Raw genomic sequence first — 14,966 nt, forward strand, 5'->3', positions numbered from 1 at the left:
TATAGAACATTCAAAGGTCACCACTGATCTTTGAAGTATATTTATTAGGGTTTTGTTCTATTCTAGTGTGTATACAGAAAATGGAATGCAATACAAGCCAAGGGGATGCCTCAATGCTTAGTACATATGAACATCCTAATTCCTACAGGGGAACTGTAGAAACTGGAAAAAAAGAAACAGTCTTACTTGCAAGTGGTTTTTTCCTAAACAACCATCAAATGGCACAACATCAGTATCATACTGCGTATGCACAGTGACAAGTCACTGCAATCTGACTTCATGTACAACACTGCAGACTAAGACTTTCACAGAACAATAAGATTTTTTTTAAAACTACAGGAAAATACTGCAGCTTGCCTAACATAGCAAGCACCACCATGGAATTTTAGCTTTGGTAATCTCTTTTGATCACACAGTGGGATTTAATCTGCTAGTTCAGGGGACTAAGCAACTAAACTGTGATTTCCAGAAAGAAGCATGATCTTTGTTATCTGCCAAAAATGGGCTTAATTGTCTACCTCTAACTGCCTAAATCAGTTCTACATTACGCCTCTAGAGAACTGACCCTTAGCTAACAAAACCAACATGGTTTGTGGCAGTTGTCACCTGTCCCCAACAAAGAAAGGTGTAGAACTGAAGAAACAATTATTGCAACTGGGTTTTCAAGACTTCCCATTGTCCTAAGAAGCCATTAGGATGTGAATGAAAACAGGCTTCATTAATTCTGTTTCAGAAAACTTTTGCAATTGATTTTATTTACAGTGCCAGAGGTTGCTGAATTTCTGACATCCTATATATTTTAAATGATACAGTGACACATTTAAAAGCATGGAAAGGCTAGCTTGCGGTGCGAATTGCCATACAGAGTCCACACTTAGTTTAGTTTTATTGGTATCAGAGGAAAAGTATGGGGACATTGGATTACACTGGTAGAAACTCAGCCAAAAGGATTTAAATCTATATTCAAATATTACACATGCAAAGAGAACACCACCCTACAAGAACAACTTCATTTGCTGCTGCATTTGTCTAATATTAACAGTTATAAACAGAGCAGTGCAACTGGTATTTGGAACGATCCTTACAGTGTCAGTTGTCAGGCACAAGACTTCACTTTTCTTCACACCACTGGTTTTCTTTGCGTACCTAAAAATCAAGACAGCCTTTATTACATTACTTAAGGATTCTGAAAGTGTGCAAAGCAAAGGAAATGGTACTCATGCCTGAAACCAAGGGAATGGTATTTATTTTCTATTGAGGCTATTTCCATACAGGCTTATCAGGCATGTGGGCAGGAGGAGCACCATACAAAAGTGTGAAGGAAAACTTACATGCATGGCATGTCTCTCATATGGCACATCTTAGCTTCACATAACAAGCTTTGAGCAAGTACTTTATCTTTGTGAGGATCATTATGACAAAGACCCAGAATCCTAAGTGAGACTACAATAATTGGGATAGAATGTCACACAGAGTCCAGCACCAGTGATTTGTTGCTCAACCAATGAGATCATGTATCTTCAAAGGACTAAGAAAAAATGAGTAGTACAGATCCTGTTTTATGCAGAGCAACTAAATCCAAGGTAGAAACTATGGCATACCTGGGCTTCTTCTTCTTCAGTGAAGTCATTCTTGATATTGAAGGTCTTGCGGATTTCTTCTGGTGTTTTTCCCTTAATCATATTTGCAACTGTCTTGCACGTCACATCAAGTAAGCCTTTGATGTCTAAGTAGTTTGCAGCCTTTAGGGGAAAAAGACCAATTTAATGTCTTGTGCTCAATGCAATACCACCAAAATATGCTATACCATCAGGTTTTTATTTATAAAAAGTAACAAAGACATTTCCTATTTCATTGTAATTTACTTATTTGCATGATATTATAGTAAGATGTCTGGTTTTTTGTTTTTTGTTTAATCAAGATAACTTTATTAATACTTTTTTGTTTAGCATTTACAAGGACCATCAATTAAGCCAGGCGGGGGACCCCAGGTGCTGAACTGTTATCAATTAAAACTCTATCTTGCCCTTCCACTCAAGGAGCAAATAATAAAACAGCAAAATGATACAATTTTAAGAAATTAAAAATATATCAAACATCTTAAGAACAGTCACATATCACAGCTATTAATTTCAAGGTTGCCGCAAATTGTCTTTCAGCTATCAAATGCCCAGGTGAACATAAATGTTTTTAAATTCCTCTTGAATATTAATAATGAGGAAGAAACAATTCACCAAGGAGGGCATTGAAGAACAGTTACCAAGAAGGCCGCCACAGGTCAGTGCTCATCTAGCAGCATCAACATGTCAATCATAAGGTTCAAGATGGCTGATACTGGGGAGATGCATTTTTAGCTACTTGAGTGCCAATCAGATTAGGGCCTTCTAAGCCAGCCTGTCACCTTGAATTGGGCTTGGTAGCTCACTGGCAGTCAGTGCATTGTTTTCTAGACCAGAGACACACCGTCCCATCAGGATGTCCCATTCATAACTTCAATCACTCTAGACTACTGACCGCATTGGCCTGGAAATGTGGGAGGCATAGTCCAACAACATCTGAAGGGCTCAAGTTCCCCGCCTCTGAATTAAGCATTTTCAGAACACATGGTCATTCAGTTATGGAGCATGCATCTATAATACACCAAATCTAAACATTTATGCCATAGCAGTCAGCTAGTTTGCTTTGAAAGGCCCTAGGAGCAAGAAAACAGAGTCCTACTCATACAAGTATTGTCATAGATGCCACTTCATTTCATTTATAGATTCAGCAGCAAAAATTTGGCCGTGTCCTTTAGTTGCAGGTGTCTAGTTTACATGTATGCTTGAAGTAATGTTCACTTGCTGAAGTGCGACTTTATTATGCATGCAGGACCAAAATAAAGGTTTCCCCTGAAGATCAAACCCAGGCAGGCTCATAGAGGGAGATATGGTCCTTCAGATAGCCTGGACACAAGCTTTATTGGGCTTTATAGGTCATAATGAGCACTTTGAAATGTGTCCAGAAACAAACCAGTAGTCAGTGGAACTGTTGACATAAGGAATTTCTGTTCTTCCTGTAACCAGCTCTGGTCAGCATTCTGAACTGCAGAAGTTTCGAAAAACTGTGCAATGGCACACCCACAGAAAGCTTGATATAAATGGGCTGTAACTAAGCTATAGATCACAGTGGCCAGATCAGATATTTCCAGAATGGAAGCAACAAGCCAACAATCAAAATATTGGACAGGAGTTACCCAGGACCACCAAGATAGACCACAGCCACCCTGAAACAGTTCCTCCAAGTCTCATAATAGTAGGATACCATGGTCAATGGTCTCAAAAGCCACTGAGAGGTCCAGCACACTCTCCCTGTCCAGCTTCCAGAATAGGTCATCCACCAAGGGACCCAAAGCCATTTCTTTCCCATAACCAGGCCTGAATCCAGACTGAAATGGATCTAGACAATCAATCTCATCCAAGAACTCATGAGGCTGAGAAGCCAACAGATGCTTCAGCACCTTGTTCAAGAATGGAATATTGGAGACGGGCTAATAATTATCCAGACTAGTGAGACTCTGGGAGGGCTTTTTCAGCAAAGGTCTTACTACTTAGGCAGGTTGAAACTTCATCTTGCTGAAGAGTTGTTCACCTTTCCCTTACCCACTCAGCAATTCCTCCCACCTGGCTACTCTTATAAGCCAGGAAGGACAAGGACCCAGCAAACACATGGTGGCTCTCACTTCTCCAAAACAAAACGTATTAGAAATTTCTATAATACCATGTAATATTCCATTGATCTACAAAGTTCATTACAACAACACCTGGCACCACCTGAATATACAAAACCAACCTACCAGGATAAGTTCAAAGAGAGTTCCTTGGTCTACTTTAAGAAATTCTTGGTCCCACACAGGGATGTCATCTGTTCGTTTCTCTTTGTTTTCATCATCTTCAGGGGGAGGTGGGTCATCTTTATGGTGGGTGCACCACTGGATTACCTTAAGGAATTAGAGTAAAGTAGCTTATGAAAGATCTTCATACTTGTTTATTTAGTCTAAAATAAACATTTGCTCTTAAAACTTCAAGCAAATTAGTTTTATCAGTGCTCAGAGATCTTTTTGCACAGCCACTACTTAATACAATAACACAGAACTGTTAAACATTCATCTTTTCTGGAAATTTTACTAATTTAAACTAAACATCCTGCCATTTTTAAGCATACCACCAGCTGCTCATAATTATCTCAATACAAACCTTTCGGGGGGAAGAACTGACAGTAGCATAATCTCAAAACACAGTCTGCAAATGCTGTAAACAAGATTTCACACACTTAATACTGAACTGCTTTCTCACATTTCAATCTTGTGATGCCAATTAAGTACTTTCAAACTGACAGAACTACTGTAAAGATTAAGTGGGAAGAAGCAACAAATAAGTCAAACAGAATGAAAATTTGAAAAGACTGGCTCACAAATGCTGCCTTATCTGAAACCAGTTAAATCCCAAAACATTTATACATGCTTAAAGAGTCAATATCATAATGCTGTTATACAAATCTATGATGCAACCTCATCTGGAACATTGTGTACAGTTCTAGTCACCTCACCTCAAAAAAAAGGGTACTGTCGAGCTGGAAATGGTTTAAAAAAAAGGCAAACAAAATTATCAAGGGGCTGGATTAACTCCCCTATGAGGAAAGGTTGGAACTTGTGTGGCTTTTTAGTTTAGAGAAAAGGTTAGGTAAAGGGAGGGGAGACATGACAGACATGGTATGGAGAAAGTGGGCAGGGAGAAGTTTTTCTCTCTCATATTGCTAGTAATAGGGGCAATTCAGTGAAGCTGTATGCTTGAAGATCCGGACCAGACAAAATAAAGTACAGTGGTACCTTGGTTTAAGAACAGCTAAGTTTATGAACAACTTGGATTAAGAATGCTGCAAATCCAGAAGTAGGTGTTTTGGTTTGTGAACTTTGCCTTGGAAGCAGAACATGTTTGGCTTTCTGTTGTGTGTGTTCCATTTGTAAATTGAGTCCCCCCACTGCTATGGGAAAGCACACCTTGGTTTAAGAACGCTTTGGTTTAAGAACGGACGTCCGGAACGGATTAAGTTCGTAAACCAAGGTACCACTATATTTATTTACACAGCACACAGTTAAGCTACACAATTCACCTTCACAAGATGAAGTGATAGCTAGCATTTTGAAAGGCTTTTAAAACAGGATTTGACAAATTAAATGTATGATAAGGCCACAATGGCTATTTTCTACCTCCACTGTCAGAGATAGTATGCCTCTGAATAAAATTTGCATGGAATCACAAATAAGCACTGTTGTACTTGGGTCCTGTCTGTAGACCTCCCATGGGCATCTGGCTGGCTACTGTTGAGAACCAGATGTTGAACTATGCAGGCCACTGGCCTGATCCAGCAGAGCTCTAATATTCAAAACTGCACAGGAAACTCTACCCAGAAGAAGCAGAGGCTTCCTGCTTCAGGCTTTGCCCTCCAAAATGTGGTATGTAGTATAACTGAGTAAAAGACAGGTAACAGAGGGGGTGGGATCAGCAAGAATTGCCCTTCTTCCTCCCTCCATGCAACTGGAATTATATGAGGTTGCTCACACAGAACTTATAAATAATGCAAATATAGACTCTATCATGTATAGGGAAGATGGCAACAAGTAAGGCTGCTTAGAATGACACAGAAATGTAAAATGAACAGTTAAGCCACATATAGCAACTAAAAGGTTGTGTGTATGCTCCATAAAACTACTGTAATAAAAATGGATGCGCTATCTGAATGTAGTATTATATTATCCCAAATAAAAATATAACTTAATTTTCCCAGTACTGGATATACTTCTCACAATAGAAGAACCATTTTAAGAAAAGATGGCTATACTACATACAACAAGGTTGAGTCTGAAAGCTCATGTTACCAAAACAAAAATCATGTTCAACATTACCTTTTTTAATATAGCTGCATTAACGTTTGGAAGAGGGACAGGATCATCATCCCCTTCATCATCCATTCCCAAATCTGAAAATAGAAAAAAAGACAATTTACATAGCCAGAACCCCTACATTTCTTAAAGGGCACCTTCTACTGCAATATAGGTACATTCAGATCCTGTTCTTTCCTAAAATATACTCTTTTCCAACATGTAGCTTATGCAAAATGCACAGGCTACACAGTGCAAATTATTAATAAATTGATTCTATTTGTATTCAAGACTGGTTTTGTTAGAAGTAATGCTAGCCATATTGCCTAACTCCTGCTCAAGGGAGGACATATTCCTAGCTGAAGTATTAAAACAGATGGTCAGGCCATCTAATCTTTTCTTGAAGATTTCCAAGAAATTAATATTCACACTCTCTCTAGGCAACTGATGAAAATGCTGACTTACTTGACTAGTAATTTGAGAGACCTGCAGCTGATATTTTGGCTGGTAAATTCCCCATAGTCTGATCATATGCATATATGAAGCAAGTATTCTAGTTCAATGTGCACAGAACTGCAGTCTTAAGTTGTTTGCCTTTGCCACTATCTTGTGTTTTGTCTGGTAGGGAAAGGAAGAACCTTGTCTTCTACTCTACTTCTACTCTCACTCATGGAATTCACACAGTCCTCAGCCAATAAGCCATTTTGTCTATTGCTGCTGCAGCAGCCATGTTGACAGATGTTGCTACCTTAGCAAGAAACAGTGGGTTTACGAAGGTCCTTCGCAGTTGACACTAACAAACCAACTGGTGAACATGAACTTCTGCTTCTTCGACTCCCAGGCAGAAAGAGTCAATGTATGTGTATAATACCAATAAATGCATCAACCTGTACCCACAACACAGAAGTAAATCCACATGGAAGGACTCCATGGAACTTACTTACAAGAATGTATATCATCAGACTGTAAAAAAAAAATATGTTCCTCTGTTCTGATCTGCCTCTCCTACCCCAGCTCCTAGCACACATGGACTGTGTGAAGATTCACCACCACAAGGATAACATACTGCATAAACTGGTCTAGTTTCTGATTCACAACCTAAGGCCCTGATCCTAAGCACTCCAACCACAAAAAGACTGATTTTCCCCAGGCAAATCAGCACACGTACAAATAGCCCTTTAAGCCCTTCCTCAATGTTCACTCCCCTTTCATAGCATAAAATGAGCTGTGCACAAAAGAAGAACCTCAGCCTTCTGTTGCTCTTTCCATTTGTGCATAGTAGCCAATACAGAAGTACCTCTTAAAGCTCTTATCTACACCAATGAACCCAATACTGTACTTCATTCAGAGTATGGGCCCTCCCCCCCCCCCCCATTAACAGTTTCCACTTCAGGAAATATGGCATGGCCTTTGGTAAAATCAGAGCTGCTGTTTAGCTTGTGAAGTACTTTTATCAATGCATAATTGCCATATTAGAACTTAACAGAGAACTGACTGCTATGAAGTAAATAAAAAAATTTTTTAAAGTTTTCCAAGATGCTTGTAATTATCTAAACACATCTCAAAACTCACATCAACATGGATACACATGCAGCATCTTTATGCTCTATTGAGTCAAACCAAACATTTTTAAGCACATGGAGCAAGGGCTGACACAATGTCCCAATCATGATTAATGCAATCTAAAATCTAGAAGATAATCACATGAGCATGATCTTGGGGGGGGGGAGCCCACATGTTCAATTTTGTGGTAACTTCAGATAGCAGGTCATAAGCATTTGGTTAGATTAAGAGCTTAAGAAGTAATAGATCAATGTGAACCACTGATTATTAAAAGACAGATGTTAAGCTGCGCCATTACTTGATGGATTTATCTGTTTTACAGCAACTGTGTACTGCCCTAAAATAGCAGCAAAAATAACAAGGCATTAATGTTGGTACAGCAGTGCCAACTCAGGGGCTTTCAAGAATACTTTAGAATTTTTTTAACACATTTCCTATGTTTTTTAGTTACCCTATTACCAAGATTATCCGGCCAACACCAGCTCTTTCCCCCTTATGAGTCACAAAAAAACACCAGATAAGTGGAATGCATCTCTTGAAAACTATGTTGAAATAGCAAGACACTCAGGTCTTACTAGCATATTCTGATATGTACCTTTGTATGGGCTAACATACCTAGCAGCAATGAGGAAATATAAAAATACAAATTCTATATGAAAAATACCAAAAACTCAGAAATAAAAACAGAGCTACAAGAAAATATTGGGAAACAGTCCATAAGACTGTTGGATCCGTTTCTAAGGATTATAAACATTCACTTTAGATAAAGGCCATATGGTTAAATTCCATGGCTCCCTTTTAATTTGCTGGCAGTCAGAATTAAGCTTTCATCCTGCAAAATTTAATTGCTTCCAGCTCACAATTCTAGCTACCCACTCAAATATATACTATCACTTTACAAAGGCTCAGCCATAACAGGAACAGGCACGGTGAACATCCACTACGTCCTAAACAAAAGCTTTGTTATTAAGTGTTGAAAAATATGCCATGCTGAGCTTTGAAATACCTCCATGATACACTCCTGCGTACATATACAGTTCCAGTCCTGGCTAAAAACATGATCCTCCTCAAGCTCTATCAGATATGTGGCATCCAGTTTTAATGTCTCGTACTCCTATGACTGTTTTTCCATTCCTCTGAAGATCCGCTCCCTAGTTCAATCAATCTAATTTGACGTAGAAGATTGCCTCTGAACGATTAGTAAGGTTTAATTTCATATTTTACTGCATGTGGGAATCCCTTTAAGAATTTAGCTGAAACATGCATCACCCATCTTCATAACAGCTTTTGAACCAATGCATAAACAGAAGTCTGCATTCAAAAGCTCTGTTTAGAAGTTGAAGAATCCAACCAAATGGCCACATTTGCTTCGAGTGCCCTGAAGGTGGAAGGTAAGTGACTGCCGTTTCATGGTAGCCATGACTAATGTGGTAGTTCCTGCGAACAGCTGTTTTACTTCAAAATCGTACAAGAAACTGCTCAGACTTTAAAGCCATTGCACTTTTACTCTTCAGTGACCCACCACAGAAATCAAGAGACGGACTTTCCTATCATCTGTATAATAGCAAGGAAATGAGGAAACTGTCTATTATCTTCAGAAAGACAAAAGGAGTGAGTGAAGGGTGTGAGAGAGAAGGGAGCTGTGATCTGCATGTGTGGTAAGTGAATGTGCTCTGTGTGGGGGCTGTTATATGCAGTGAAAGTCTGTGTGCATAGGGAGGTGCTGTATGTATTCATATTGGTCACACCCACCTCCAGCATGAAACCCCCGAGGGACTTTCTATGTAGCACTCGTGGGAAAAGGAAAAAAGTGTTAGTTGCACTCATGTGCACAATGCACAGTGGCTGAAATATTGTATGGCCTAAATAGATTTACCTGATTCCCATAGTTACTTCATGTTAAGCTAAGAATTAATCTATTCCTGGTATGCAGCAGCCATCTTCAGACCACTATTCCAAGTTACATATCTTCATACTTCCCTTACCTTCCAACATTGTCTTGATGGTTACAGACTGCTTTGCAATTTCAACGTCAACCTCAAATATTTCTCCATCAGAACTCTGCAGTTTAATTGAAGGCATCTATGGTGGAAAAATATAGTTAATGTTAGCTACATTTTAAATAATAAAAAAGCTAAAAAATTATTTTTATGCTGCAAAGGGCAGATCTTTGAATGAGGTGGTATACAAATTTAATAATAAAATAATTTGTTTATAGGACAGTTTTGTTACACAATGCATCTTCTACTGAAAAGTAAGATTACACGGAAAGGGAAATAAATTTTGTCTCTGTATGGGAGGTGACCAGAAGTAATGGATTGCTAAGATCACCACACACATTAACGGCTATAAAGAAATTTGAACTGGTTGCAGCTCACCTTTTGCCCTTGCAGTAGATCAACATTTGGTTTTTAAAAAATGTCTTCTCAGTTGCCAGAATATGCAATACTAAGTAGGTGATTTAATCAAGTATTGAAAGTATCATTTAATCGGGATCTCAAGTTACATTTGGATAGAAAGTGCAGTATGAAATTGCTTTCATTGAACCTGACCTGTTTGTGCACCACTCTTATTTTTTAAAATACATGTTCAGTCACAAATTTGGAGAACTGCTTGCGTACCTCACCAAAACTTGAATCTCAGCCAGTGTCCTGACTTCTGTTATCTCTAGACTATGTTCTAGGCAAGTTTCCAACATATGATGCTGCACTTTCAAACAACTCCTTAATGCATTTTTGCTTTTAGCACCCAGTGGAAAGAGAAAGCTTTCATTTTTATAACGAAGTGAAAACTGCAAAGTTGCTAGATACCAAGTAACCGCATTCAAAAAAAAGTCACCATGTTTTATTAACCTTTCTGACTTTCAAATTGACTTCTGGAAAAACCCAGTTGCAAGAATCACAGGCTATTGTTTTTACTACCGTATTTTTCGTCCCATAGGATGCACCTAGTTTTTTGGGGGGGAAATAAAGGGAATTTTTCCCCTTTATTTCCCCCCCAAAATCAGGTCGGGGAAACCGAACCAGGTCGAGGAACAGCGGGATGGCGGCGCTGCGCCTCCCTGCTGCCCCCCAAGCTTGTGGGGCTGGCCGATGTCTGCCCGGCGCGAGGGGCGCTCTGCTTCAGGGCGCCCCGCCCACCGGGCAGCAGGCTGCTATCCGCAGCGTGGGGAGCCCTGCCGGGAACTCCCCAGGGCTGCGGAGGCATTCCCGAAGCACCGGGCGCTCTGCTTTCAGGGCGCCCGATGCTCCGGGAAGCAGGCTGCTATCCGCAGCCTAGACATCCCTGCGGGACCTCCCGCAGGGCTGCCTAGGCTGCGGGTGTCTTCCTGAAGCTTGGAGAGCGAGCGAGAGCTTCAGCGAAAGCCTGCATTCGCCCCATAGGACGCACCCAGATTTCCCCTTCATTTTTGGAGGGGGGAAAGTGCGTCCTATAGGGCGAAAAATACGGTATGCAACATCAGAAATATCATTAACAGAATTTTGTTGACAAATTACTGGAAATAAACTCTATCCCCAAAGTACAGTAAGTTGTGCGTTTACCAGCTAGGTAAGCACATTTTTAAAGAACCTCACCACCCTTTAGTAGCCACTTCTTGTAAAATCTCTCACAGAAAGCTGACTCATGGATATTGATATAACAAGCAAATCCAGTTTTAGAATTGGACTCTGGGGAAAGAACTACAGACAAGATTTCCTTCATCTCATACAATTGCATTGGTGCACAGTGCGTTTTTTCCTTGAGGGAGGCTAACAGTCCACAGATCCAAAATCTGCTCCATACAGCATTAACCTCCCATTCTATAGGTTTACTGTACCTTCTCAGTACTGCTGATCTTGGCAGCAATCAACTTAGCCACTGCATAACATTGAGTACATGCCAAGTGCATCACAAACTGAAATTAAATAGCACACAATCTTTTCCAGCTGCTTATCTTCCATAGTTTATTACCAGAATATTAAGATACCTTCATCAGATTTTGAGTTCCAAAATATGAACATTAGGGTCTTGTGCTTCTTTTAAATGTAAATGTGTCACATACAAACACACTAAGCAATTTAATGACAGAAAACAAGAGTATACACTTTTGCAACACTACGTATGCCTGAAGAAAATATATATTTAAAAGATAACCCTTCAAAAAACTTTTTAGGCTAGGCCAAGCTAAGTTTTAATTTCAAGATCAATGTATGCATATATACACAGTGAATCATGTTACAGGAAGCTGCATCATCAATTTGGTTTGACTACTACTACCAAGTCTATTTTCTAATGTGTCCTTTTAGCTGCTCTAGTTTATTAGAAACATTTTTTTAAAGAATGACAGTATTTTGTATGGCTCTTGACTAGCAACTGACTACTGTACACTGCACAGTAAAAAAAAAATTATAGAGTAGCGGAGAATTGTTGGGGCAAACAAGCATTTTGTCATTAAGTGTTTGGTTTTATGCCAGAAGACATGATATATAATTACACTATCTTTGAATAGTTGTTTTCCTTGATTTCTACCAGAATGCAAGGTTACCAAAGACACTGCATATTATTCTCTCAACTTTGCTATTCTTCCCAGTTCTCCATTTCAGCTATTTAACTATAATTCTAGTTACAATAGAGAAACCATGCAAAAACTGATTTTTGTGGCTTTGTGTACAACGGGTTGGAAAACAACTAATTTATACTGATATTTTAGTATGCGTCTGCTACAAAGTACGCAGTCAGAAGTAGTGGAGAGCAATGCCTCAGAGCTCAGACTATCACACTAAGTGCTCCCCCTGGCCTTTTCCACAGGATAACTTTGTCAAACAAAAATTCTAAAAGCTTCTCTTTACAGACTAGCAGTGTGACCCTGCATTTAACAGAAGATTCAATCCGGGGGGGGGGGGGGGCTTTATACCTAAACGGTTGTAAACAGTGATTAATCCTAGCTAGCGGATCAGTCTACCGAAACACAATTTATGTTACTGATCATTTTTAAACTCCCAATCTCAAGGCTTTTTTTAAAAAAAAGGAGTAAGAAAGAATATTGTTTATAACGCCATTTCTTGTTGGTAGGGTAACCAAGCAAAACGGTGGAGCGAGTTCTACATATACAACAGGCACAAAAAAAAATAATCCCATTTCCACCCTTCTCTCGAGTACTCGCATACAGCGGAGGGGATACAAGTCTACATTGGGGGGGGGGGGAGAGAGAGAATAGTTCATGCCCCTACATGAACTATTCCGGAAATACAACACACGAAACCGCCTTCTTTTGTTAATGCTTTATTGTGCACGAACATTAAAAATGGGGGAGGGGGAGAGAGAAGAGGCGAAAAAGAGTGATAAAAAAGAGCTTGTTTTATTGGCTTCAGAGATGTGGGACGCATAAATAAGTGTGTCGTGGGGGGGGTGCTTGTCCCCAGGCAATTTGCGGGTTACCTTCTCTTCTTCCACAGCAATCTCCAATCCCGCTGCTGGAGGAGCAGGTGGCGGAGACACCCCTTAGCAAGGAGGAGGAGGAGGAGGAGGAGGAAGAGACCGCTCCCTTAGCAACCACCTGCAAATAAAGTCCCTCAGCCCTTCCCTCCGCTGCGGCCTTCCAATCCCGCCTGCTAACTTCTCTCCCTTTTTTCCCTTCCGCGTCTTCCTGCCTCAACTCCCCAGCGCCCCCAAACTAAGGAGCGAGGCCTAGACGCAGGCCAGGCCTAGCCCTTACTCACCGTGAGGCAGCAACAGCAGCGGCTCTCGGCCCCTCCCTCTGCGACGCCACCCGACTGAAACCAGCGAGACTACTAAAGGCGGCTCGCGGCCGTCGCGTCTTATAAGGATAAGGCGGGGCGGGGCCGAATTGAAGCGAGGGCCGCTCGGAGCTGCCTCCGCCCGCCCCCCACCCTCGCAGAGCACGGGGCTGTCTACTGCAGCGCCTGAACTAAAGCAGACCGGCAAACACAAAGGGAGCGCTCTTTCTCTCTATATATATTATGTTGCTCTTCCCCCTCAAGGCCTGCCTGTCTCCTCTTCCAACTGGGAGAGCGAGAGAGGCAGAGAGAGCAGAGCACAAACTACCACTCCTATGTAAGGGGGGGAGGAGATGGTTAACCTACACGTCGTTTACTGCCTCTGGGGGTCCTTCAGGCAAAAGCTGAAGCTGCCTTCGTCGGGAACAATCTCATGGCAACGGCCGCCTCACAATGGCGGCGGCGGGGGCGCGCGTAGTCAGCGGAAGGACGTCTAGGGCGCACATTACTGCGTCTTGCGCGCGCTTGCTACTTGCCCGCCGGCCGGTGTGTTCTGAGGTGAATGAGCTCCGCCAGCTCCCTTACTCGAGCGTTTTCGACTTCATCATTCTTATTCCCCTGCATTGGGTTCTCCGATCCAGACGCTATGCCAGAGCCACACGCTCGCGTACATTGTCCCGAGAACGCGTGAGAAAGAAGTATAACGCCTCGAGCACACGAAGTGCAAGCAAGGCGACAAACCTTGAATATGAGGAGTCGAAGCTGCGACCCGCCAGCTGTCTTTTGAACTCAAACCCTCGTCAGTCCCAGCCGGCATGGCCAATGGTTAGGGTCGGGTTGATGGGGAGTTTGAACCCGGCAACAATGTCTCCGAAAGATATACTTCTGAGTAAACAGGGTTATACTGAAAATCTGCAATCCCAATAAACTCAACAGGGCTTCTAAGTAAAGAAGCCTATTATCCGACTCGCAGCGCTGTGTTTTACTTAAAAGCCAAGTCGCCCTAAATTTAGTTGCATAGTATACAACGAAGGCTATTTGTGCGTAAGAGTGATCCCATTTCCTTTTGAGCCAACCTATGGACAGTAATAAAAGTTACAAAACTACTCCACTTGTTGGGATAAAATGCATTTACCATCAGTCAGGGATCTCAAAATGTAATAGCTCTAGAACGCAAAACAGCAACAGCAGGAGGCCAAGCTCTCCGTTAACCATACTTTTAAAATGTGCGATTAAGTTGACTGCTCACTTTTATTTGAAAGAAAAAGCATCCATAACAGCTTTTATGGCTTGTCATTATGTTCTGGACCAGGCTATGTTCTACCTCCACAGTTAAAGCCTGTATGCTTCTGAACACCCGCTGCTGGAAACCACTGCAAGGGAGAGCACTTTCTTGATCAGGTCCCGTTTGCTGGCATCCTATAGGTATCTCCACCACTGTGCAGACAGGATGCTGTTTACGATACAGTAGAGCATCTATGGAGCAAGTAGTTGCCAGGGAAGGGCCAGTTTCCAGCAGGAAACATACAGCTGTGCAATCCAAAGTAAAATCACATAACAGAGAACAAGCTCTTTTAATTTGAGGACTTCCAGAAAAAAATATTTCCACATGCCACTCCCATCTGTTAATATTATGTCCTGAACAAGCAATATTGCCTCCTGAAGCTTGTTTTCTGAGTATTTTAAAATAGGGATTTCTACAAGGACATTTTAACTCTGCTAAGGGTGAATTAAAAACACAGATCCATGTATGGACATTTAAAATTAAT

The 14,966-nt window shown here is 41.1% G+C and overlaps 1 protein-coding gene across 2 annotated transcripts; it reads right to left on the minus strand.

Moving 5' to 3' along the window:
• Positions 1-722: 722 nt before the first annotated feature.
• SKP1 (S-phase kinase associated protein 1) lies at positions 723-13,339 on the minus strand. Of its 2 annotated transcripts, none has more exons than XM_082211715.1 (6): positions 13,180-13,339; positions 9,466-9,562; positions 5,942-6,015; positions 3,833-3,976; positions 1,602-1,742; positions 723-1,146 (listed from the first exon to the last, which is right to left on the minus strand). In XM_082211715.1, the coding sequence occupies exons 2-6, from the start codon at positions 9,560-9,562 to the stop codon at positions 1,111-1,113; spliced, it is 492 nt and encodes a 163-aa protein (XP_082067841.1). In that variant the 5' UTR covers positions 13,180-13,339; the 3' UTR covers positions 723-1,110. The 2 variants fall into 2 exon arrangements, with proteins under 2 accessions (XP_082067841.1, XP_082067842.1); XM_082211716.1 differs by lacking the exon at positions 13,180-13,339 and adding an exon at positions 12,899-13,078.
• Between the last annotated feature and the right edge of the window lie 1,627 nt (positions 13,340-14,966).

The sequence above is a fragment of the Podarcis vaucheri genome (assembly GCF_965113315.1).
Source record: "Podarcis vaucheri genome assembly, chromosome: 2".
Taxonomy (NCBI): Eukaryota; Metazoa; Chordata; class Lepidosauria; order Squamata; family Lacertidae; genus Podarcis; species Podarcis vaucheri.